The 26,460-nt window shown below is 37.1% G+C and overlaps 1 protein-coding gene across 46 annotated transcripts in view; it reads left to right on the top strand.

Moving 5' to 3' along the window:
* Positions 1-26,048, top strand: part of RNF38 (ring finger protein 38) — a 53,682-nt gene extending 27,634 nt beyond the window's left edge. For 45 of the 46 annotated variants that reach the window (XM_081509121.1, XM_081509287.1, XM_081509229.1 and 42 more), the window contains 9 exons: positions 1,215-1,428; positions 7,932-8,099; positions 9,563-9,733; positions 11,984-12,145; positions 12,469-12,575; positions 13,863-13,947; positions 17,629-17,750; positions 21,187-21,286; positions 22,613-26,048. In XM_081509121.1, coding sequence (XP_081365247.1) covers positions 1,215-1,428; positions 7,932-8,099; positions 9,563-9,733; positions 11,984-12,145; positions 12,469-12,575; positions 13,863-13,947; positions 17,629-17,750; positions 21,187-21,286; positions 22,613-22,675 — 1,192 coding nt within the window. In that variant the 3' untranslated portion in view covers positions 22,676-26,048. Of the gene's footprint in view, positions 1-1,214; positions 1,429-7,931; positions 8,100-9,562; positions 9,734-11,983; positions 12,146-12,468; positions 12,576-13,862; positions 13,952-17,628; positions 17,751-21,186; positions 21,287-22,612 lie in introns of all 46 variants that reach the window. The other variant, XR_014059261.1, reaches the window with a different exon arrangement.
* The last annotated feature ends 412 nt before the right edge of the window (positions 26,049-26,460 follow it).

Genomic DNA, 26,460 nt, shown 5'->3' with positions numbered 1-26,460 from the left:
TGGGTAAGGGTTATGCAAAGACTATATGAAAAGTCTCTCAAAATAAAACATTAAGTTCTAAGGTAGATGGCACCTGAAAATCAATGAAATATAGTTTGTCGGTTTTGAAGTAGAAATGCAAAAAAGTTATGCTGATCATAAAGATAGAGGAAGCAATGAATGGAGCAAGAACCTGAGGGTTAGTATTAAGAGCACTGGAGGAATTAATATCACAAAAGAATGTCCCTTGTTGTTTTTAAGATTGGGCAATTGAGAGAAAGAAGAAGCAGATTTAGAGGTGCAGAATGCAGCAATTAAGGGAAAGGTAACCTGTCCTCAGTAAAGACTGCTGAGATGGCTGTGTGCAGCTTGTCTAGAAGGGGGCTGTTTCGCCTCTTGTGCCTGAAGTGGAGTACATTTTTATTGAGGCCTGCTGTTGTTTCGAATTGTTACCCATGCTGAGCCCTTGTAAAAAGCAGTAGAGCTGAATTGTGGAATTAAGGGACATGGAAAATAGAAGTCTACTTATGATAACAACTGTTATTTGTGTTTAACTATGTAGTGCATAGAGAGTAAAAGTAGTTTCCTTCAGTAGCCAAATTCTACCTAAAAATTCTTTATATCGCTAGAGTATTTATGCTAACACTATCTCACAATCATTTTCATTCTCAGTATTTATTGTTACTCAGTTATTTGCAATTGTAAATAGATTAAATGTTTTTTAGTTATTACTCATTTTTAAAACTCGTCATTTTGGGTGTGTGGGAACTGTGTCTTTCCTATATGCCTTAGCCAGATAGACAAACATAACATGCCCATTAGGGATAATAGGATTACTGCCAAGATATATGCAGATTAAAATTTGTTGTATAATGTTAATAAAATAAAAGGGACAAAATAGTAGGTTAAATCATAAGAACTTGCTGATATTTGTCTATAAAAAGGGCAGTTTTATACAATTAAACCCCCGCCCCTAAAATGACAGTGATTGGCTATTGATTCCTAAATCTTCTCGGAGCTGAATATCAATTTTGTTTTCTTCCATTATTTAAAAAAAAACAAACATGCATTCTATTTTGTATTTAGAGCTGATGATGAACCACAGCAATTCTTAATACTCAAGCCTATTTAAGCTTATACTGCTAATAGATTACAAAGAGAGACAGTACAGAATCTTGATGGATCACAACAGTAAACATTATAACAACCTCATTGACATTTTTACTATATTACAGTCCTCCTGTCAGGCGTCAGAGAGGAAGAAGGGATCGCCAGTCTCGACATAATTCCATTAGTCAAGATGAAAATTATCACCATCTCCCTTATGCACAGCAGCAAGCAATAGAAGAACCTCGAGCCTTCCACCCTCCGAATGTATCTCCCCGTCTGTTACACCCTGCTGCTCATCCACCCCAGCAGAATGCAGTAATGGTTGACATACATGATCAGGTATAGTAACGGAATATCCAGGAAATACAGATGCTCAAAGTTGATAGCAGTTTATAACAGTTTATTTAGGTTGATTGTTTTTTGTTGTAGATTAATTTTACCTAAAAGGAAACAGTTTTACCTAAAATGAATCTATTTTAGATAAGTTCATCATTCTTCATTGAAGATTAAAATTTAAATTCTACACAGCTTCCTTAAAAGAAAGTTGAACTTGAAAAAAATTAAGATCAGGGTCATGAAACCTCAGAATGACTTCATTGTAATAGTTGATTTGAAATGACTGATAAAGGGTTTATAGCGACGTCAGTCAGCTGGTGGTTTGAGGAAATACTGTTTTCTGCTTCCTTCCAGTTTCTTGTAGAGTAATTCAGTAGGCAAGACAGTTGGGTGCAGCTTTGCTTACAAGTTTTCCTAGGTCTCCACTGAGTTGACAAGTAACGAACTTTCTTTCCCTTTGTTCCTGCCAGGAACTGAGGAACTAGCTGAGAAGAGGGTTTGCCAGAGCAAAAATTGACCAAAATTGTATGATTTTCTGAGGTCAGCGATACAAATCTAGACATATTCTTACAAAGTTCCTGGATTTTAAGGGTTAGGAAAAAAATCTTCCAAGTTTATAGACAGCAGAAATTATGATGGAAAAAAACTCAGACTAGCATTCAGTTCTTTTTTTAAAAATTACTGCACTGGAAGATAAAAAACAGTGAAACTACCATATAGTGACAACTGAAAGAAAATATGATCTTGCATATACTGTGTAAAAGAAACCAGTCACAGAAAGCCCCGGTGTGTATAATTTCTTTGATATGAAATGTCTAAATTAGGCAAATCCATAGAAACAAAGAATGAAGTGATTGCTTATCATTAGTAGAATAATAGGATAAACGGTGATACCTTCATACCATGGACTGTAACTATGAGAATTACTTAGAATTATGCCAGGAATACCTGTACACTATTGCTGAGCAAGAAAAGCAAAATTGAGTTAAGTGTTATGTTCAGTTTTATAAAACATGACAATTAAATATTTGTATACATAGGACTCTGAACATAGAGAAGAATATGGAGAAAGATACACTAGGCTTGGGGACGGGGTGGGTACTAAAATGAAGGGAAAGAGAAGGTAGGTAGAGATGGAACCAAAGAAAGAAAAGGTAAAGTCTTCAGAAGAGGTGTTATCTCATTTATGTTAAATTACTTGAGCCTATATATGCTCAGTTGCATCCGTCATGTCCAACTCTTTGTGACCCTGTGGACTATAGCCCACCAGGCTCTTCTGTCCATGGAATTTTCCTGGCAAGAATACTGGAGTTGGTCGCCATGCCATCCTCCAAGGGATCTTCTGACCCAGGAATCAAACCTGTGTTTCCAGCATTGCAGGTGGATTCTTTACTGTCTGAGCCCTCATATGTATAACCTGTACCACAAAGCTTAATGCAAACTACGACATGGGATGCTGAGCCACCAGGGAACCCCTGAGTCTACATATTGAGAAATGAAAAAATTGCATATGTAAATACTGGAACAATGCAAAATACAGAAAACCTCAACAGACCCAACAGCTATGGAAGAAATTCAAGGCATAATTAAAAACCTGTTTATAGACTACATCTGAATTCTCATTTCTATAAAGAACTGAAAGTTCCAATATAAACTGTCCTAGATCATAGCCACAGATAGAAATTTTCCAAGTATATTGTGTGAAGCTCCTTAATAATAAAACCTCATAGACAATGCAACAAATGAAACCTTTCAACTAGTTTCCTTCTCGAGTACAGATGCAGATGCTTTAAATAATAAACGATAGCTAGTGTTATAGTAAAATAGTCTATCCTGATGGTGCAGGATAAATTCAACATTAGGAAATCTTCAGTATAAAGGGAAAATGTTTTATTTTGTTAACAGATGCAAAAATACAAAATTTTGCCATCATATCCAATAAAAGATCTTAAAATGGAAAAAGGGAGTTTTATTTTCTAGAACTGTCAGTCAGGGTTATTGAGAGCATTCCCCTTAATTGAGGACAGCCACCATCTCCCAGAATTTGCTCAGTTTCATGTCCGTTGAGTCGATGATGCCATCCAACCATCTCATCCTCTGTCACCCCCTTCTTCTCCTGCCTTCAGTCTTTCCCAGCATCAGGGTCCTTTCAAGTGGGTCGGGTCTTCACATCAGGTGGCCAAAGTATTGGAGCTTCAGCTTCAGCAGAATAAGAGTAACTGGCACCAAATGTAATTTGCAGTCAAATTCACGTCAACTGTGAAATTAGTCAAAGTATGTGGGACTGTTGCTGCTAAGTCACTTCAGTCGTGTCCAACTCTGTGAGACCCCATAGACGGCAGCCCACCAGGCTCCCCCATCCCTGGGATTCTCCAGGCAAGAACACTGGAGTGGGTTGCCATTTCCTTCTCCAATGCATGAAGGAGAAAAGTGAAAGGGAAGTCGCTCAGTCGTGTCCGACTCTTAGCGACCCCATGGACTGCAGCTTACCAGGCTCCTTCGTCCATGGGATTCTCCAGGCAAGAGTACTGGAGTGGGCTGCCACTGCCTTCTCCGACTGCTGCTGCTGCTGCTGCTAAGTCGCTACAGTCGTGTCTGACTCTGTGCGACCCCAGAGACGGCAGCCCACCAGGCTCCCCCATCCCTGGGATTCTCCAGGCAAGAATACTGGAGTGGGTTGTCATTTCCTTCTCCAGTGCATGAAAGGGAAAAGTGAAAGTGAAGTCGCTCAGTCGTGTCCGACTCTTAGCGACCCCATGGACTGTAGCCTACCAGGCTCCTCCATCCATGGGATTTTCCAGGCAAGAGTACTGGAGTGGGGTGCCATTGCCTTCTCTGTCTCCGACTGCAGGGGCGTAGAAAACATGGAGATTCTCTTTGGAGGATGAAGTCTTTATTCTGGTTTTCACAGAATTTCCTCAGCTAAATTTTCAAGGACAGTAAGCAGTAAACAAAGTTAACCAAATACATGAGGAAAGACTATGAATGAAAACCAATAGAAATAGATCGACAGTGAGTTCACATAACATTTCAAGCAACGTAATTAACGGTAAAACTTAAGAGTGCATTCTTGCTGATACCTGGACTAAGCCAGGGTGATCACTAGCTCTACATCTGTTCAGAATCCTGGAAGCTAAGCCAGGACTGGGGACTTCCCAGGTGGCTCAGTGGTAAAGAATCTGCCTGCAATGCAGGAGACGTGGGTTCGATCCCTGGGTGGGGTAGATCCCCTGGAGAAAGGGAATGGCAACCCATTCTAGTATTCTTGCCTGGGAAATCCCATGGACAGAGGAGCCTGGCAGGCTATAGTCCATGGAGTTGTGAAAGAGTCAGACCTGACTGAACAACAGGCCAGGACTAATGATAGGAAAAAGAAAGAGGGTAAGAATAACAAAAGAGCAAATAGCATAATAAGTAATTGCAGATGAGATAATCATACGGGTAGAAAATCCCAAATTATTAAAGCAACAATACAGCAAATCAGTTGTATTTCTTTATACTGGTCAGTATAATTAAAAAACAAAATATAGACAATATATATTTACACTAAACAACCCAGTTATTTCAACATATAAGCTGGGGCACTGAGGGTAAGGAGAAGAGGTGAAAGTGGCAACTATAAATTTAAAGAGACATTCTTAGTGTTTGCAATATATAAACCATTCTTGGATACTGATTGAGAAAAAGAAAAAAAAGTTTAAAAAATCATTTATAACATTGATTATACAATTGAAGTTTTGAACACTGACTTCATTTTTTTTTTTTTTTTTAAGAAACTTTTCGTTAAGATATGTTGATATTGGCTGTGGTGGTTATTTTAAGTGTTGTCTTTTAGAAATAAGTACTGAAATATTTGTGAGGTGATAGGTTCATGAAATTCAACAGAGTACAGAAAGGGAGGAGTTGATAGGAGTGGACTGGATATATGGTCTTGTGGTTTTGGAGACTGTGTGATCGATACAGGGGTTCATTATACTAGTTCATTACACTAGTTCATTATACTAGTATTGAGCATGTTTGAAATTATCCATATTAAATATGCAAATAAGCAAGTACAGTTGAAACCAGAATAACATGAAGGAAGTTAAGAGTCTTAACAAAAGATGTTCAAGTCCTTTTTGATTACAAAACTGTCTATATATTTGGCTTGAAAGATCCAAATTTGTAAAAACTGTCTGCTTTCAAAACACATACTTAGAATTAGTATATTCCTAGTAAATTTCCAGTAAGTTTTGGTGTAACTTGAGAAACTGATTCTGCGATTTCTATGGCATTTTAAAGGACCAGGGATTATCTAGAGCAGGGAAAAGCAAACTACTGCTGGCTGTTTTCTGTAGAGTTCTATTGGAATACAGCTATGCTTGTTTACTCATCTGTCGTTTGTGGGTGCTTTGTGCAGGGACCAGGATGACCCACAAACTTAAAATACTTATGTTTCTGGCCCTCAGTAAAATAGCTGGCCAACTGACACTTTGGTCTTGAGTCTCTGAGGCCAGGTGGTTCTCAAAGTATGTCTTGAATTAGCTGATCAGCAGCAGCAGCACCTGGACATTTGTTAAAAATGCAGATTCTCAGACTATATACTAGACTTATCAGGTGTGGGACCCAACAATGTGTTTTAACCCAATTAAGATAACTTTTGGTGTATAATTCTGAAGTAGAACAAGTTGGGCAGAGTGGCTCTTTCAGTTATTAGGACTAATTATAAAGCTGTATGAAGGCATTTTTGCCAGAATAATTAACCAGTTTGATATGGAAATAGACAAAAGTAACATATCAGCAATATAACAAAACCTCCAAACTTACAAAAGAATTTTGAGTAAGAAATTTAGTAAGAATGGTATTATTTATGAAGAAAACTAATTTCTTGGAGGTATATAGTACTGTAGTAGTGATCATGTAGTGACATGATAGTCTAACAAAAAGCCTTAATATAAAATTGTTCTTTGTAAAATAACATTTAATACAGTTAATATAAATTAGGATTCCAGTGGATTTGGAAACTGAATAAAATTATTTGAGGTTATTTATATAAGAATAAATGTATAAAAATGGCCCAAAAATAAAATGAGAGGAAAGTATGGTAATGAGAAGAACTTGTCTTACTAGATACTGATTTTTCTAGTAAGATACTATAATTGAGACAACACAAATTTGACACAAACTAGATCCAGGTATGTTTGGGAAGTTACTGAATAGAAAGAAAGAGGTAGTTCAGTTTAGAGGAAAGGGGAATGTTGATTTACCATTAAATAAAAAATTTATCAAAAGAGAAATCATGGACTGAGAAAATATTACATTTATCTCTAATTAAAAAGCCAAACTATAAGTTAATATGAATAGACAAGCCTTATAGAAAGTGGGCAGTGAACAAAGGATATAGATTATGTACATAAAAGGAAATCTAGATGATTAGTAAACATATTGAAAGAAGTTCAACCTCTCTAATCTGAGAAATACAAATTTAAAGTAAGCCTGGTAGATACTGGTTTTCCCCCCTTCCCCCATTGTTATATTTGTACAACAAGCAAGCATGCTTGTTATGCAAATATTGTACATCTGCCTTTGAGTGGAGGTGCTGAGAGTCTTGTTACTACCGTTGGGATTGTGATTTAATCCATCCAGACTTTTGCTAAAGTTTAAAATACATTCACCCCTTTACCCAGTAATCCCTGTGAAATAAATGAAACTAATGTGTAAGGATATATGTTCAGTGATGTTTTTTATGGTTGTTATTTGTATTGGTAAAAGGTGAATACAACTTGAAATCCTTTAGTATATGAATGATAAGATTGTGTTAAAGTGATGACTGTATTTGAAATACCTTGTTAGTGTCAAAAAGAATGAATTGGCTTTAATTTCCTTCAAAAGATATCTACAATATTAATTGGAAAAAGTAAGTTTCAGGGTAATATCTCATTTCTGTTAAGAACAAAAACAAGCATGACAGTAGTTCATGCATATGTTTATATCCTCATGGAGAATGATACAGGAGAACATATTTTTAAACGTTGTTTGCTTCCAGATAGGATGGGAATAAAACTGACCAGGGGAGAAGGGAATTATTTAACTTTTTAAAAATGCTACTTAACATTTCACTAGTTGCAGTTAAACAAATGTTTTTTTTCCTCCTGTTGAATGTGACCAGAAGACATGTTTCTTTTTTCCAGATTTCCTCCTTAGAAAAGTTTTCTGCACTATAGAGCAGGCTTGAAGAGTTAATATAGCAGTTCATTATTCTCCTGGACTTTTCAAGTTTTTTGAGTGAAGAGTCAGGCCCAGTTCAGTGGATATCATATACTGCTCTTGAAACAGCTTTTCTCTACAGTAACAAGAATATTTTGGTTGAAACTACTGCAGAAGTACGTTGTGCACAGTTTGTGCGGCTAAGAGGAGAATCAATAAATGCCCAGATTTTAATGTTTAATAATTGATGTTTTATCCAAACTGTTTAAGTTTGTCCAAACACACTCACTTCTCTCTCTTTTGTTTCTCTTTTCTAATAGCTCCATCAGGGCACTGTCCCTGTTTCCTACACAGTAACAACAGTGGCACCACATGGGATTCCCCTCTGCACAGGCCAGCACATCCCTGCTTGCAGTACACAACAGGTCCCAGGATGCTCTGTGGTTTTCAGTGGACAGCACCTCCCTGTCTGTAGCGTGCCTCCTCCAGTAAGTCTGTGCAGTACTTCTTTAGAGTGGCTAAATATGTTATATAAACAAAACACAAGAGACTTGGAGCTTTTCATTTTCAAGTAAAAAAGGGAAGTTCTATTGCAACAGAAATCTCAATTGCACCTGTACAGTAACAGTTCAGTAGAATTAGCTTTAAAACTTGATATGTTTTTACATTAATTAAATTACACATATTTTAACATTCTTTGAAGGTCAAAGCATGTTCCTTCACATGTCTGCACTGTTTATAATTAAACCTTAATAAAGATTATCCTTCAGGTTTTAACATAGGATATTGAACTGATTAGTAATAAAGTCTCAGAGAATTTGGTGATCAACATTAATAGTCTCAGCAGTTGCTGGGTTTTTAATAGGCACTTTGAGTGCTTAGACTTATTTATTCCATACTATAGGAAGCCTGTGATGAAAATAGTACCCTCATTTTCTAAATGATGAAATTGAAAATGGTTTGCTTAATATCATAGAAGCAATTAGCATGAGAAAACAGGAGTTCACACTCATTTCTTTCTGCCTCTTATAGTGAAATGAAAGTCACTCAGTCGTGTCCGACCCTTAGCGACCCCATGGACTATATAATCATCCATGGACTTCTCCAGGCCAGAATATTGGAGTGGGTAGCCTTTCCCTTCTCCAGGGGATCTTCCCAACCCAGGGATTGAACCCAGGTCTCCCACATTGCAGGCAGATTCTTTACCAGCTGAGCCACAGGGGAAGCCTCTTACAAGCTTATACTTTATTCTTTACCAGCCCCTAGTTCAGCCCCCTTATTTGAGAAATAGGTTGCTGAAAACCAGAGAATTTAAATGACTTGTCTAAGGTCAATAAAGTCTTCAAAGTAAAGCACTTTGCTAAATCTTAATATAATCCTAATAATCCTGTCTGAATTTGAAATTAAACCAAACATATACATACAAATACTAACACCAATTTAACAGATTAATTTACCCATGCATGGTTTCTTGTTAATAGATTATAGAACCAATGTACTAAATTAGCAAACTAAAATATTGAGAGATCATAAAGCATTTAGTTGTGAATTGGGCTGTTAGAAATAAAAAAATCTACAAGATTGAAAAGGACAGCTTTTTGGAAAGTAGTAATGTCTGTTACATTTTAAGCCAAGTGGGAAGAGATTCCTTCTCTGCGGCACTTTCCCTTCATTTTCATAGGTGTTACAAAAGCTTAAGTAAAAGATAGGTGTTTTGACTAATTTATAAATCAGTCAAATATGTAAATTCCAGAATAATTACTAGTTACCATTTACTTTACTAATAAATCCAAAAATGTGCAAATATCTCATTGTTATTACAGGTTATTAAGACAGTTTTACGATTCTGGGAAGACTATGGCAGTAACAAGTTTCAATCTGATCGCATAGTTTTTTTAAAAAAATAATATATTCTGATACTCTCAACAAAAAATAATGATTTCTCTTACAGATGCTTCAAGCATGTTCCGTTCAGCACTTACCAGTACCGTATGCTGCATTTCCACCCCTTATTTCCAGTGATCCGTTTATTTTACATCCTCCCCATCTTTCTCCTCATCATCCTCCTCATTTGCCACCTCCAGGCCAGTTTGTCCCTTTCCAAACACAGCAGTCACGATCGGTAGGTATCTCTCATGTCTTTAACTTTTGCAGAATATTGAGACCTAAAAGACAGATTACTTTAGTAGATGTTAAAGTTGTTACCATTTAAAAATTGTAACTTTTATACTTTCCTGGTTCTTAAAAGAACTAAGAATCCCCACACATAGAAATATATATAAACAGTAATTGTACCTACAGTTACCTTGGTTTCTTAAGTTTTTCTAGTTATTTTATATGAAACTTGTCTAATCAAATTTATTCTTTTGTATCTGCAATCCTTTGGAAATTGAATCTGGAAAGAAAAAAAACACAGTTCTAGTTTTTCCTTTCATATGTTTCTAAAATGGGAAACTGACAATATTATAAAAATGTTTATACTTGTTAGAATTATGTTTACATTCATTTAGGCAAGTAAGTAATCCTTTGAACCTCAATTGTTTTTTTCCAAAGGCTAGTTTTATGCTGTGTTCTGATGAAAAGTAGATGAGATACTCTGTTAGCATAGTTCACTCTGTCCTAGGGCTGGAATATAGCTGAGAGGCATAATATTTCCAGGGGCTGGAGGGATCAGTGGGGGGAAACACACAGGAAGAAGGCCTCATTGTTTTCTGGACAGGCCAAGTTTAACATCTGAACCATGATTAAAGGAGAATAAGGGAAAGAACATATGAAAATGGTTAGAGTAGAAGTGGCTTTGTGAATGGAGCTTGATGGTTTACCCTAACAGAGCCTGACCATGCTTTACTTAGGATTTATACACCATGCTTGGTCTCAGGAAGAGGTGAGATACGAGCTTACCTGGCTGCTTTCCTGAAAACTATAGAAGCCAATTATGACAGAAGTTTGGCTAATCTGAAAAGTTTAAACTACTCCCACAAGAAAATCTTTTATTAGAATCAGGGCAGGATTCATGCCAGGATGTTCCTTAGGAAGCTTCCAGTACCTGGGAATTCAAGGTTGAAACTAAACTTAGCCATCATACAAGCATACGTAAGCTTCCGAAGTAACTGTTACCAGTTACTTGTATTTGAATAATGTGTTGCTATTCTCTTAACTGTGGGAAGAAGTTAGTCTAACATTTAAGAATACATGTTCCCAAGAGATCAGATCGAAAACATCAACCCCAAAATGTGTACACAGATGTTCATAGCAACATTATTCCTAATAGCCATAAATGGAAACATTCCAGATGTCCATTAACTGATAAATGGATAAACAAGGCATGGTATATCTATCCAGTAGATTATTATTCATCTCTATAAAGAACAAAGTACTGATATACAAACTACAAGATGGATGAACCTTTTGAAAACATGCTAAGTGAAAGAAGCCAGGTACAAGGGCCACATCCTATGTGATTCCATATATATGAGATGTCCAAAATAAACAAATGTATAGAAATAGAAAGTACATTAGCAGTTGTCTAGAACTTGGGAAGGACTGGGGGAATTTAGATAGTGGTGATGATTGTACAACTCATGTGAATATACTAAAATCCACTGAATTGTACCCCTTAGCAGGGTGAATTTTATAGTATGTGAATTTTATCTCAAGCTATTTAAAAAAAAAAGATTGAGGGGAGGAGGCAACATAGGCTATGTGCTTTGCAAAGCATTGTGTGCTTTCTGAACATTGTCTCGGTGTTCCCATCACACTTTGGAAGTAGGCTGTGAACATGTCAGTTCTACAGATGACAGTATTGAGGTTCAGATTAAGTAATTTATATAAGAGTCACAGAGTTCATTATTTACAGCACCAAGAGTTTGTCTAATGCCAAAGCCCGTAAGCTTTCTACTATAAAAGAACTGCCTGCTGTGTTCTGTATTGTTTAGCCACAGTTCTCATTTTCAGTATACACCATCTTTGATTTCCTCTGTTAAAGGTTGTGTCTGAAAATCGATGTAGTTCAGTGTGCCATGACTTAAGTAATTTCAACTTTTATATAACTGGCTTACTACATGACTTTTTCTCTTTCCTTATATCATTTTTAAGGGAAAGTTCAAATAATGTAAGAAATGTATCCTTTAGTGGATAGTGGAAATGTTTAATAACATGTTTGAGAGATTTTCTTATTGAAATTCAGTTAAAGGCAGTAAGATTTTACTGTAGGCTGTATGTCCACATGTATGAACTTAGATTGATGTGAAGATCAAGAAATGCATGACCCAAAAAATATCTTTGGGTCTTTGGGTTTTTGGGTTTTTGTTATAAAGCACAGTCTATCTATTTAAACACTGCAAGTATATTGGTTTACTTTCTCCCCCCTCAGCCTCTGCAAAGGATAGAAAACGAAGTGGAACTCTTAGGAGAACATCTTCCTGTGGGAGGTTTTACTTACCCTCCATCAGCCCATCCCCCGACATTACCTCCATCAGCTCCTTTGCAGTTCCTAACACATGATCCTTTGCATCAGGAGGTTTCGTATGGAGTAGTAAGTTTTCATTCATTGTTATTAATTTATTGCTTGCTTTGGTAACTAACTTGTTTTGAGTTCTGCTTCAGTATAACTCTACATGTTTAGAATATTAAATGTATTCTTGCAGTCAGGTGGAAAATTGTATTTAAAAGCACACCAAAGAGTATTCTTGTTTTAAACTAGTTGTTGCACTTTTGTTAACATTTAAGAAATTCTAAATACCACTTGAACAATAAATAACTTTCTGGGTTTTTAAAAAAGAAGAGACTTTATTCAACACCTTAAGAATTTGTGGATGTGGAATGATCTTAAACTGTCTTAACATTCTTTCTCTACAGCCTTATCCTCCATTTATGCCTCGGAGGCTCACAGGACGCAGTAGATACCGATCCCAGCAGCCGATACCACCTCCCCCCTACCATCCCAGCTTACTACCATATGTGTTGTAAGTTCTGTCTTATTCTTTAATGAGTTCTGAATTTTGACACCCTTGAGATACTCTTCCCTTTATGAACAATTTTATGTGGTATGGTGTATAATTTAGAGTGTGTTAGATACTTGTTTTTATTTGATGTTAAGAGATGGGTGTGGGGGATCATTTAAGGCTGAAAGAGAAGAGCAAGGACAGGGGAGAAGTGGGGGCAGGGGCGCACAGAAGTTTAAATTGTTTGCCTCTTGCACAGCAGGCATTACTTGCCACTTTCCATTGTTATCTAGCATTTGATGCTGCCACTTCTCTCAAGGGAAGCGAGAGAGAGAAGTTATATCTGTACCTTAGAAATACTCGGCTAGGATTAGGTTTGTAACAGAAACACCCATAGGTTAAACATCATAGTTCTTTATTTCTTTCTCGTGCAGCGAAGTCTAGGTGATTCAGCCATGGTTTGTTAGCTCCATAACTATGAGGAATGGGTCTACCATCCTCAAAATTTTATGGCTTCCTCTGCATGATATAAGATGACTTCTCAGGCTGTAGCCATCACATCCACATTCTAGCTAGCAAAAATGAAACTGAATTCTTTCTGCCTACCTGCTTCCTCTCAAGGATATATCCTAGAAGTTGCATGTATGACTCCTGCCGACATCCCATTGGTTAGAATCTAGACTTGTGTCTGTAAGTACTTTTAGAAAGGCTAGGAAATGTTGTTTTTATACCACAGGGCTATGTGCCTATATCATGCTCTTTTGAAAATTGTAGCTTTATTGTCTTAAAATCAGATACTATAAATCTCCCAATTTTGTTCTTAAGCTGATTTTATTTAAAGTCTTTTGCATGTCCATATATATTTTAAAATCAGCAAATCAGTTTCTACTTTAAAAAAAGCTGGAATGTGGTAGGGATTACGTGAAATCTGTAGATGAGTTTTGGAAGAGAATTGACATCTTTAACAATATTGAATCTTCTAACCTACTTACATGGTATATTTCTCTCTTTATTACCTTTTCAAATTTATCCTAGCAGTATTTTGACAGTTTTTATTTTACAGGTCTTGCACATATTTTATTAAATTCATCCATAATGTTTCATGTTTTTTTATGCTGTTGTGAATGATATTTTTTTAATGTCAGTTTTTAATTGTTTATTGCTTGTAAAATCAGTTTCTTTAAAGGGTTGTCACTGATCAACACTGATCATTCTTTATCTCTGTAGCACTGGACATGTTCTTCTCATCCTATTCATTGATATAATGCATTAATGTATCAATGCTTGTGTTGGTTATTTTCACTGCAGATCAATGCTTCCAGTGCCACCTGCAGTGGGCCCAACTTTCAGCTTTGAATTGGATGTGGAAGATGGAGAAGTAGAAAATTACGAGGTTAGTAGATGAACTGTGAGTTGATTTGGGGAACTTTGTATGCGTAAAAATACTGTACTACTCAACTCACTCATCTAATTAAACACTTACTAGGTAAATCCATTGTATATTTCAAGATACAAATATGTCAAAAATTATTTCAACATGTACCACACAGTTATGATAACAAGATAGACTGGTGTTCTCTATTAGAATTACATACAATTCCTGTGAGAGAATGTAAATGAGAAAATGATGAATTATGATTGGATGTTCTGAAAACATTTTGTGGCCGCAGAAGTGTTAAGAGTCAGTTCCTGAGGGATGGGAAAGCTTTTTCATGCCTAAGACTGAGGCAGGGAAATGCTGGATATTCTTGAGGAAGAACATAATATCCGGCTAAAGTGAGAGGAGAAAATGGAGATTTGATTGAAAAACTCAACTGGTTGTATTTGAGTGCCCTGTGCTTACCCTGGTAGAGAATGAAAATAATTTTGAATATTGTGGGAGGAAGGAACCACTAAATATTTTGGTGTTTATCGATCAGATTGCTATCTTAAAGAGTCAGAATTGGTAGCATGAAGGAATAGATGAAGTGGTTCAGAGTTGGTGGCGGGGTAACCAGTTTTTACCAGACAGTAAATTACAAAACCATGCAAGTTCTGAACTATGGAAACTTGAAAAGAATACACTTTGAAAGACATTTTAACACTAGAATCAACAGGATTTGATCATTGAATGGTTTATGGTAGTGTCAGGGTTGTGAGTGGGAGGGTTGCAAGAGAACATGCTCTGCAAAAGGACTGCAATAGCTTGGGAAGAGGGCTGACTCCAAGATGCCAGGGCAAATAGTACCACTTAATTTAGATGGTGGTGGCATTGTTATATTATTTGAGGTTTGGAGTAGAGTGGACAGTTAAAGGGTTGGAAGACATATTTGGATTTGGAAATGTTAAATGTGAGTGACTGTGACTTTGCTTTGGTACTGCCGGCTGTCTGCTGCTTGCCTCAGCCTCACTCAGTCTCTCTACAGTAAATATTGGAACAGGGTTTTTTCTTGTTTGTTTTTAGGTAAATGGAATCTGGGTACATAGAGGAAAGATACACACACATAGTCTTACAGCACCCCTCCCCCCTTTTTAATTCATGTGGAAGAAATCAGACCAAATGCTATATTTTGTTGTTTTTAAAATGCTATTATGTCACTTTCTGCATGTACAGTCACACTGCAGTATCCTTTGGATTCCATTCTCAGATTTCTTGAGAAATGGGCTATAATAATTTTATGTTTCTACATTGTTTATGCTAGTTTTGAACAGAGTAGTAAGAAAAGGAGTTGGTTATCCTTTAGGCATTCTGTACTAAAATTATCATAAGTCATATTGCTGAAAGCTAGACAGCTGTCTGTTAAACAGATCATATACATATCAGTGGTAAAAACAGTGATACCACCCCAGTAAAAGAAAAATATTTTGTGTTTGGCATTAGAGTCCCTTTCTAAGTTGTATTTGGGGTTGACTATGTTTAATCTTCTGCAAAGTCGTACTTTAATCCAGTCAAGAAAGTATTTGCTACTTGTGGTTTTATTTCATAGTGTGCCTGCCTCCAGTACTCCCTACTCCAGAGTACTCATCATTTTTTGAGTCTCTCCTGTACATCCTTGCTTTAGTGCCTTTACTCCCCTTAATTCTTCTCCTTAAGAACTTTGCCCGCTTCTTACACATGGCTGTCTTCCAAGACCCAACTAATGCTGCTTCTATGAAAGGCATTTCTGGTCTATTCCCAGGTTTGTATGAGTCTCTTTCTCCTTTTTGCCTTCATAGGTGTTATAAAACTATACATACTTATTATGTCCTGCCTTCAGTTGTCTTGCCTTCTGATCATGTGGATTTGTTGAGGGCTCAATATTTTATTCTGCATCCAGTAAGGCCTTAACATAGTAGTCATAAATTGTATTAGTTGACCTAAGTGTCCTATAGAATATAAAATAGAGGTATAAAAGATAGATCACCTGTACCATAAATTTTATAGCTAATTGTAGTCAGCATCGATTAAATTTAACAAGTTACCATCTATTTAGCATTTAGAAAGACTGAAGGGCATGCATGGGGGATGGGGAAAGGGTCTTTTAGATGACCCATTTCTCCAAATAAAGCTGTACCAGAAGTAGCAGCAGTTACCACAGCACTGATTATTGAGTCAACGGAAAGTTAAACTTATTCCTCTCATTGTCCATCACTGTTTCTTTGTTACCTATTCTCTTAACCACGTTACCTATTCTCTTAACCAGTGGTAGCCTTAAAAAAAGGGGTGGGGGGCAAGCGACCTGTACATGGCTGCCTGATTGTAGAAGGCAAATGAGCAGTTAGAACTATGGAAAACCAGGAAAATGGAGGGACTAGGGTAAAATCAATAAACATAGCTGCAATGTGTTGAAACTTACCACCTGATTTAAAATCCATGAGTTCATGGGTGATACTTCAAAAAACAATAGAAAATAAATTCATTGGTCTTACCTTTCCTATTTCATATAAATTATGCAACTAAGTATAGTTTGATATGAGGCAGTTGATCAATATAAGAAGCATTTTATCTAATGTGAAGAAAGAGTAATAGAATATTACCATTTTGCCATTTTTAATGAATTAATGGATCCTAGGCAGTGTTCCATCAGTGCTAACTAGCATAAAAACAATACATGCTGAGCCTATGATGGAAATAGTAAAACCTTCCAATTTATAGGAAGTACAGGGGACAAGGAATATATTAAACCACAGGAGTCGGTGTGGAGAGGTTCAGTCAGCAAAATTCAGACTGGGAACTTCTACAGGCCATTGACCTGGTTTCTTTAACAAATATAAGAGTAAAAATAGATACTTGAGACATTTGAACAAACTTTTTCAAAAAGAGTATTAGAAATAATTGAAGCAATCAAAGATATTTAACATTAAGGAATTACTAGTTTGGAGAGTGTAATGATGTTACTGTTATTATGTTCTTTTAAATAGTCTTTTAGTTTTTAAAGTGCTGGTGGTTCTCAACCTGGGGATAGTTTTATCCCTTAAAAGGTATTTAGCAAAGTCTGGAGGTACTTTCGTCTAGACCAGCGCACATGTGCTAAGTTGCTTCAGTCGTATCTGACTCTTTGCAATCCTCCTCGCCAGGCTCCTCTGTCCATGGGATTCTCCGGACAAGAATACTGGAGTGGATTGCCATTCCCTTCTCCAGGGGATCTTCCAGATCCAGGGATTGAACCCACGTCTCCTGTGGCTCCTGCATTGCAGGCAGATTCTTCAGTGCTGAGCCACTGCAGATACTGTAGATACCAGGGTTACTGCTAAATATCCTACAGTGCACAGGACAACCCCCTACAACAAAACTTTACACAGGTTTCAAGTGTCCAAAATGCTGAGGTTGACAGACTGCCTCAAACATAAAAACAGAACTGTCTTACCAATGAAATACCATGTTTTAGGTTTCTTTCAAAATAGTGTGGGTGTAGGAGTGGACAGTGAAAGATGAAATAAAATTACCCATGAACTGTTGAGCCTGGGTAATGGGCATATGGAAGTAATTTCATATTTTTCTACTTCAGTATGTATTTAAAATTTTTCCATAATAAAGCTAGTTTTAAAATATATATATGTTGGAATATAAAATTCAAAGAAGTATATGCAGATATGTCTTTCTTTCCCTCTGTAGGCCCTGTTAAACCTAGCAGAGCGACTGGGAGAGGCCAAGCCTCGAGGACTGACTAAAGCAGATATTGAACAACTTCCTTCTTACCGGTTCAATCCTAACAACCACCAGTCAGAACAGACTTTGTAAGTACATTTTTCTGATATCTTTCTGTATTAAATTTCCTTTTCCACCTTTATGAAATAAAACCTTGACAGTCAAAGATAACTTGATGAAGGTAAGTAATGACTGTTTTTGTAGTCTAGGCTTGTGCTGTCCAATAAGATAGCTGTTAAAGTTAAAATTTTTAGTTGCACTACCTAGTGATGCTTTATCAGAAGATGTTGTAGCTGTATGGCATTTCTATCACCTGAGAAGCTTCTATTGGACAGTGCTGTTCTGGACTTTTATGTTGCCTAGAAACCTTACAGTTTTTAAGTCAAACTCTAGAATGTTTTATATTAGATCGAAAAGTCTCATACCTGTAAAATTTGAGGGGTTTACCTAAAGATTCTGCTTATTATAGCATCTTTCTTAATAGCAACTTTACTGAGATATAGTTCACATTTAAAGTGTACAATCCAGTGGTTTTTAGTACATTAATAAGAGTTTTGCAACCATCATCACAGTCAAATTGATATCATTTTCATCACCCCCGGTAGAAGTACCTTAGCAATTAACAGCCACTCCCCATTTCTCCCCAACCTTCTAAAGCCCTGACTCAGCCCCCCACTAATTTACTTTTATCTCCATAGATTGGCCTGTTCTGGGCATTTCATATAAATGGAACCAATATAACATGGGGTCTTTGGGATCTGGCTTCTTTGATCTAGCATAATGTTTTCAAGGACCACCGTATTGTAGCTGGTATCATTTCATTCCTAATGGGCTACATCATTTTACGTTCCCACCAGCAGTGTACAGAAGTTTCCTTTTCTCCACATCCTCACCAATGCTTGTTATTGTCTGTCTTTCGATTCTAGCAGCCCTAGTGGGAGTGAAGTGTTATCTCTTGAGGTTTTAGTTTTCATTTTCCAGCTGGGCTAGTGATGTTGAACTCTTACCATACTTACTGGCCATTTATGTATCTTCTTTGAAGAAATGTGTATTCACATTCTTTGTTTTTTAATTGGGTTGCCTTTATTGAGTTGTAGGAGTTATTTATATTATATACATATAGGTCCTTGTAAGACACATGATTTTCAAAAATATCTTTAATTCTGTGAGTTAGTTGTCTTTTCACTTTACAGATTTATAAAGCATCTTTAGTACCCCCTCCCCCCTTTTTAAAGGATAAAGTTCAATTTATCTGCCTTTTTTGGTTATTATGCTTTTGATACCATGTTTAAGAAGCCATTGCCTATTCGAATGCAGAGTTCCAAAGAATAGCAAGGAGAGATAAGAAAGCCTTCCTCAGTGACCAATGCAAAGAAACAGAGGAAAACAATAGAATGGGAAAGACTAGAGATCTCTTCAAGAAAATTAGAGATACCAAGGGAACATTTCATGCAAAGATGGGCTCAATAAAGGACAGAAATGGTGTGGACCTAACAGAAGCAGAAGGTGTTACAAAGAGGTGGCAAGAATACACAGAAGAACTATACAGAAACGATCTTCCCAACCCAGATAATCACAATGGTGTGATCACTCACCTAGAGCCAGACATCCTGGAATGCAAAGTCAAGTGGGCCTTAGGAAGCATCACTATGAACAAAGTTAGTGGAGGTGATGGAATTCCAGCTGAGCTATTTCAAATCGTGAAAGATGATGCTGTGAAAGTGCTGTACTGAATATGCCAGCAAATTTGGAAAACTCAGCAGTGGCCACAAGACTGGAAAAGGTCAGTTTTCATTCCAATCCCAAAGAAAGGCAATGCCAAAAAATGCTCAAACTACCACACAATTGCACTCATCTCACATGCTAGTGAAGTAATGCTCAAAATTTTCCAAGCCAGGCTTCAACAGTACATGTACCATGAACTTCCAGATGTTCAAGCTGGATTTAGAAAAGGCAGAGGAACCAGAGATCAAATTGCCAACATCCGTTGGATCATCAAAAAAGCAAGAGAGTTCCAGAAAAACATCTACTTCTGCTTTATTGACTACACTAAAGCCTTTGACTGTGTGGATCACACCAAACTGTGGAAAATTCTGAAAGAGATGGAAATACCAGACCACCTGACCTGCCTCTTGAGAAACCTGTATGCAGCTCAGGAAGCAATAGTTTGAACTGTACATGGAACAACAGACTGATTCCAAATAGGAAAAGGAGTACATCAAGGCTGTATATTGTCACCCTGCTTATTTAACTTATGTGCAGAGTACATCATGAGAAACGCTGGGCTGGATGAAGCACAAGCTGGAATCAAAATTGCTGAGAGAAATATAAATAACCTCAGATATGCAGATGACACCACTATTATGGCAGAAAGCGAAGAACTAAAGAGCCTCTTGATGAAAGTGAAAAAGTTGGCTTAAAGCTCAACATTCAGAAAACTAAGATCATGGCATCCGGTCCCGTCACTTCATGGCAAATAGATGGGGAAACAGTGGCTAACTATTTTTTTAGGCTCCAAAATCACTGCAGATGGTGACTGCAGCCATGAAATTAAAAGACACATACTCCTTGGAAGGAAAGTTATGACCAACCTAGACAGCATATTAAAAAGCAGAGACATTACTTTGCCAGCAAAGGTCCGTCTAGTCAAAGCTATGGTTTTTCAGGAATCATGTATGGATGTGAGAGTTGAACCATAAAGAAAGCTGAGCGCTGAAGAATTGATGCTTGTGAACTGTGGTGTTGGAGAAGACTCTTGAGAGTCCCTTGGACAGCAAGGAGATCCAACCAGTCCATCCTAAAGGAAATTAGTCCTGAATATTCACTGGAAGGACTGATGTTGAAGCTGAAACTCCAATATTTTGGCCACCTGATGTGAAGAACTGACTCATTTGAAAAGACCCTGATGCTGAGAAAGATTGAAGGCAGGAGAAGGGGATGACAGAAGATGAGATGGTTGGATGGCATCACTGACTCAATGGGCATGAGTTTGAGTAAACTCCAGGAGTTGGTGATGGACAGGGATGGAGGCCTGGCGTGCTGCAGTCCATGGGGTCAGAAAGAGTCAGACGCGACTGAACTGAACTGAACTGCCTATTCCAAGGTCATGAAGATCTACACTTGTATTTTCTTCTAAGAGTTTAACAGTTTTTAGCTCTTATATTTAGGCTTTTCATTTTTTAGTTAATTTCACATATTGTGTGAGGTAAGAGTCCAACTACATTCTTTTGCATATGAATGTCCAGCTGTTAACACTGATGAATATAATAGTATGTTCAGTATTAAGGCTGGCTTGGATGTTAAACCAGAAATTTTCTTGATGATCTCTCACTAAGCAAAACAAAGCACTCTTACTAAATGTCTTCACATCATGCTTTTTTTAAGGTATTGATAGATTATTTTAGCCTTAAAATTTAAATGGTATTTTGATAAGTGAGATAGTAAATGGCTTTATGGTTTCGATAGTTGTAACAAAATAGAAACTACTTGGTTTTATGGTTAAACAATCTTTCTGCTTTATTTCAGGTGTGTAGTATGCATGTGTGATTTTGAGTCAAGGCAGCTACTTAGAGTTTTACCCTGTAACCATGAGTTCCATGCCAAGTGTGTCGACAAATGGCTTAAGGTAAAATGATGGCATCTGAAAAGAATGACGTTGAATTTTCTCTTACTGACCATAGTTTCATGTAGAGTAAGTCCATGGTTTGGTGGAGGATGATTAAATTGAAACACAGCTTTCATAATTCTGACCATTTTCTCCTTTGGGTATATGGGAGGGAAAATCCCAAAGACGCAAATTCTGATAGTATGCCGGGGTGAAATTATTTCAGGGACTTCTTACTTTCTTCTTCTTTTTTTTTAATAGTAGGATAAAGGGACTTCACTGGCAGTCACGGGTTAAGACTGCCTTCCAATGCAGGGGGCGCAGGTTCAATCCCTGGTTGGAGAGCTAAAGCCCCACATGCCATGGGGTGTAGCCCAAAAAAATTTTTTTTAAATAGGATACAAGTGTGGTACAGTAAAATAATTTAAGTCAACTTTAGGGTTGGTTTGTTTTAGATTATTCTGAGTAGGAGATGATAATACTGGCTTAGATAACTTGACAGTTGGTAAGGAAGACAGATGAGTTAAAATAGAATCAGTCTTCCACGTGAGCACAGATTAAGGGTACCCAGTTTTGTTCAAACTGAACCCTAAAGGTAAAGTGTCTGAGCTTTTTAGAAAACAGAACTTATTATATGTGCATAGCCCTGACGCAAGAACAGGATGACCAGAAAAACATGGGTTCCCTGTGGGTGATGGCTAGATTGTGAGGGAGAGTAGCAAGAGAAGGGGATTCAGAGGTTAAAACCAGGAGTCAGCTTTTTGCAAAGTCACTGTGAAGTGTGCCAGAGTTTGGATTGGATCCTGAAAGCATGTTTTAGAAAGATCATGGCCACTCTTTGGAGAAGGTAATAGAGGAGGTCATTTCTGAGAGACAGGGAGATGAAATAAGGATGTACTGGGCCAGATGGAAAACAGATAGTAGAAGCTGGATGAAAAGAAGAGTACTTGACTTGAGAACTATCATAATGTGGAAATGAGAGCATTTGATAAAAAATGCTTTGTAGAACATGAGAGAGCAGGTGTTGCTTATGTTTCTGATTTTAGCAGCACACCGAATGGTAGTGCCATTTCTTAGGATGGAGTTTTAATTTTATGCCTTATTACATTTGTCTGAAGTGGTGATGGATAGTCTTGTCTATGTTAAAACAAATCAAATAAAGAATTATTCATAGGCTATTATTGTTTTAGAGGTTTGTGGAGTATTTTTAAGATATTAAATGATTGTACTTTCTTAAAGGAACAAAGAATGTAAAAACTATGTGGAAAGTAAAAATAGTTCTGTTGCTTTTAATATGTTTCACCGTGTAAGTCAAAATTCAGACAAGTGCTCTCTTTTATGTTTTAGGCAAATCGTACTTGCCCAATCTGCCGAGCTGATGCTTCAGAAGTGCATCGGGATTCAGAATGACCAACCTAAGAGCACAAATTTAGTTTGGGTGTTCCTCATCACATGTATATACGGACTATCCATTGAACTTAATCTGTGTGACTTCCAGCCCTCCCTTTACCAAAAGGGTCAATGGACCTTTCTTTGCACTGTGTGACTTAATCAACTATAAAAGCTTACAATTAGTCTTCACAATTATGGGATTGTTATACTAACCGTGTGATTGGAACTCCAAAGACTTTTTCTTTAGCTTAATTTTGTGTGTGCACTAACATTCCCTGGTTTTTGTGTGATCATTCCGAGTGTTGCTGCAAGATTACAGTGGACGTGATCTTTTAGCATGTGCTTTCATAAAAAGTGGTAGCTCCAGATGATATAGCAATCTACCTTATATAGAGCCTTCAGAAACTGTGAGTGGAAATGAATGCAGCGTATGACTGTTGATGGTAAATGTATCTGTGTGTGTGAGAGAGAGAATGTGTGAAACTACTTGTGTGAGGGCATGGTAGCTAACGTGTGTATGAGATCCTATATACCAGCATGTACCAAGAATGTGTGTGTAGTTTTAATTATGCTGCAATGTATAATCTGGTGTGTTATTTAAACAGCACTAGTACTGTACACTGGTTTTTCCCCTTGTGTTTGCTGTTGCACACTGATTGCTAAGGGTGCATCAACTATAAGCATTGAATACTCCACCCCCTTCCCTCCCAGTGAATGGAATGAGAAAAGCCTTCTTCCTTTGCTTCAGGCAGCTGTCACCTTCTCTTCGTTGGTGGTCCCAACTGGGTCACTTAAGGAAAAAGTGTAATAGATTCTCACTCCATGAACCTGAAATTTTGATTTTGTCGTGAAAAAGAAATTTTTAAATCTCCAACTTGCTGTTTCCAAAAAGAAGGTGCAATATCATACATCATCAGTTAGCAATATTAGCATTTCAATCAGTGATTTGAATGTTGATACTCTCTTGGTTTTCCTTTACATTTTCAGTAAGCTTCTTAGCCGGAAGTGCTTGTGATTTTTTTTTTTCTCCTTTTAATGTTTAGGTTTGTAGTCTATTCTGAAGATATTTGAGTAATATATTTCTAAGAATACCACTGGTCCCATGAAGTCTCACCTCCTCTACTTCCACCAGAAAAAAATCTGTTAACTCAGCTTGACTTCTGACATGTTGTTTGTTCAAGCTCCCACAGGCAACTAAATTGTTTTAAGAAAACTATATTTCTGTTCTGCCAAGCTCCAATTCTGAAAGTTGTCTAGTTCTCCCCTCAGTAAATGTGCTTCTCATCGAAATCCTCATTTCCAGGATGGATCAAGTGCTGTGACAGCTCGAGTTCCTTAGACCTGGTGTGCTTTGATGTTTTATCACTTTTCTTCTTTGTTGAATGAAAAGAAAATTAATATAACAGGTGTCCAGAATACTTGCAGTATAAATGAAGATTTGATTTTTGTATAAAAAATAATGCTGTAAAACAGGAATTGACCTGCATTTAGTTGCTCTGAAAAGAATACATAGCTGTGTGGGTTTCTTTCTTTTTTTAATAGGTTCCTTGAGCATAATTCAAATCGTTTAAAGTCGTTGTAGCAATGTTTGGCTCCCCCTCTCATTGGTCTAGTGTCTTCACCGTAGTCTGCCTCTTGCTGCAGTTGATGTCCTTGCTCTGTTCGCGGTAGCACACGCTGCAGTTCTCCAGTCAGGACTGGAAGGACTCGCTGCCAGCCTCACTCAGCTCTCAGTTGGCTCTGCGTCCGTTTTCTACTCAGACAGTGTTAACTACTTGTTACTGCCATGCTCCTTGCCTTCCCTTGAAGACTATAAGCTCATCACAGCTTAGAGTTCAGTAAAGTCAATTCACACAGAAGCACAATTTTGCCCTTTTCCAGACACTGTTGCCTCTATCTAGTCCTACAAGTAGGATTTTGCATACTTTGTTTGCCCTTGTATTTGTCAGTGCATCAGAAATACATCTAAACAGTGGTAAAATGCACATATTACTTTTAAATCATTAGAGTATTCCCTACCTGTTCCTAATGAATAAAGTGTGTTAAAGACCAAAATTATTGGCCTAATAATCAACTACATTGCAAATCACATATAGTTTAATCTTTATTTTTTTTAATTAAAAAATCATGTTTAAAATGGCAAAAGCCCATCTTATACATAGACTCTTTTATATAGCTGCAAAAAATTTATATCTGTACAGATCTAACATAACACTACTACACTCAGTATTCATTTTATTGAAGCATGCAAGTAAAGCACTTTTTCTAATTTATATAGATACTTAATTAACAAGGCACACTGTACTAATGACTAGGAAAAATAGCTCTTTCTTCCCTCCCTGGGATGATGAAGTCTTGTCATACTACCCCTTTTCCATTAAATTTTTGAGAGGCCGTTGGCAGTTTAGGAGGCAGCAGGGTCTATTTTGGTAAAATCCAGAATTGTTGCACTCTTGTGGCTGATCTCTCTTTGGGAATGTCTTTTCTTCGCATGGGGCTCTTAGAGATGTGTGCAGATTTGCTTATTAAGTAGTTAGTGTGTGTTAGGAGCGTACATGCATGTGTTCCGACCCAGCTCAGCCTAGCCACAGTTAGCAACTGTGTGGCTAGCAGAAGAGAAAGAACAGGTGATTTGTACCCAGCTGTTGACTCCTTAGGTGATGCACCAGATAGCAGGCAGATGTTGGTTTCTTGCCTTCTTCCTCTTTCCTCCTAAAACAATATTGGCTTTACCACCTTAACTCTGCTGTGGTTTTTTTTGTTTTCCTTTGCATGAAATACCACCTTTGTTTGTTTTTAGCACCCCCTCTTCCCCAAAAAGAATAAAACAAAAGACAAGGCCTCCAGGTATCAAGATCTCATTAGGATTTTCTGTCCTGAATTTTTTCGAGCAAAATCTAGAAAATGTGAAAGCCTATTTAGATTTTATACACTCTCTGAAATGTGATTTGTTAAGATTCTTATATTTGGGCCTCTTATAATATTTTGAATGAGATCTACCAACTCACGAGAATATTTTTCACAGATATCTTTAGGCCTTTATTAGAAAGCTAGTTTTCCCCTGTTGGTACATTTGGTTACCTCATTTTGCTGTTTGTTTCAGATTATGGAAAGCTTACAGGGGTGTATTTTGGAATCATTTGCTGAGTCATTTCCTCAAATCATACTCCATTGTATCAGTTAACATATAGTTTTAAATGTACGTATTATAAATATCTGTAACCAAATCATTTGAAGGCTTGATAAATTTTTAACAAAGTTTGTACATTTTTTATGAAAGTTACTAGTAATGCTTTACTAAGTAGTGCAATGAATTTTTATTTTTAATCCCTGTGCCCAATTTTGGAGTTGAGAGGGTTGTTGGTAATAAATGTATGATGTACACTTAAAACATTCGGTTGTGTTTGGTCTTACTGTGTTAGGGAAGGGTAGGGGTCGTGTGTGTTTGGAGGGAGGGATGTAGGGGACTTCCAGCAGGAAGATAGAGCTCTTGAGCTCCAAGCAGCCAGACTTAACTTTGAGGCAGTAATTCAGATTTTGTTTCTGTGTTTGTGTAAACAACTTAGAAACATAAAAGCAACTTGCTTTATAACTCGTGGTACATATTTATATCTTTAGGAAGGCCAAGAAGATAGTTTTGAGTGTAGGCACATGTGTACATGGTATAAGCTCATTGAACCATAAAGTAACATTAAGTGGGTACCTAGAGTTCTTTCTATTTGTGTCAACCATAAGATACAAAAGATAGTTGGGCAGATTTGTTCACATTAGCTATAGTATGTTACGTCCAACTTGTCCACGTA

The sequence above is a fragment of the Giraffa tippelskirchi genome, chromosome 1 (assembly GCF_054371585.1).
Source record: "Giraffa tippelskirchi isolate mGirTip1 chromosome 1, T2T-mGirTip1v1.2.pri, whole genome shotgun sequence".
Lineage (NCBI taxonomy): Eukaryota > Metazoa > Chordata > Mammalia > Artiodactyla > Giraffidae > Giraffa > Giraffa tippelskirchi.
This window is presented reverse-complemented; position numbering and strand designations above follow the sequence as displayed.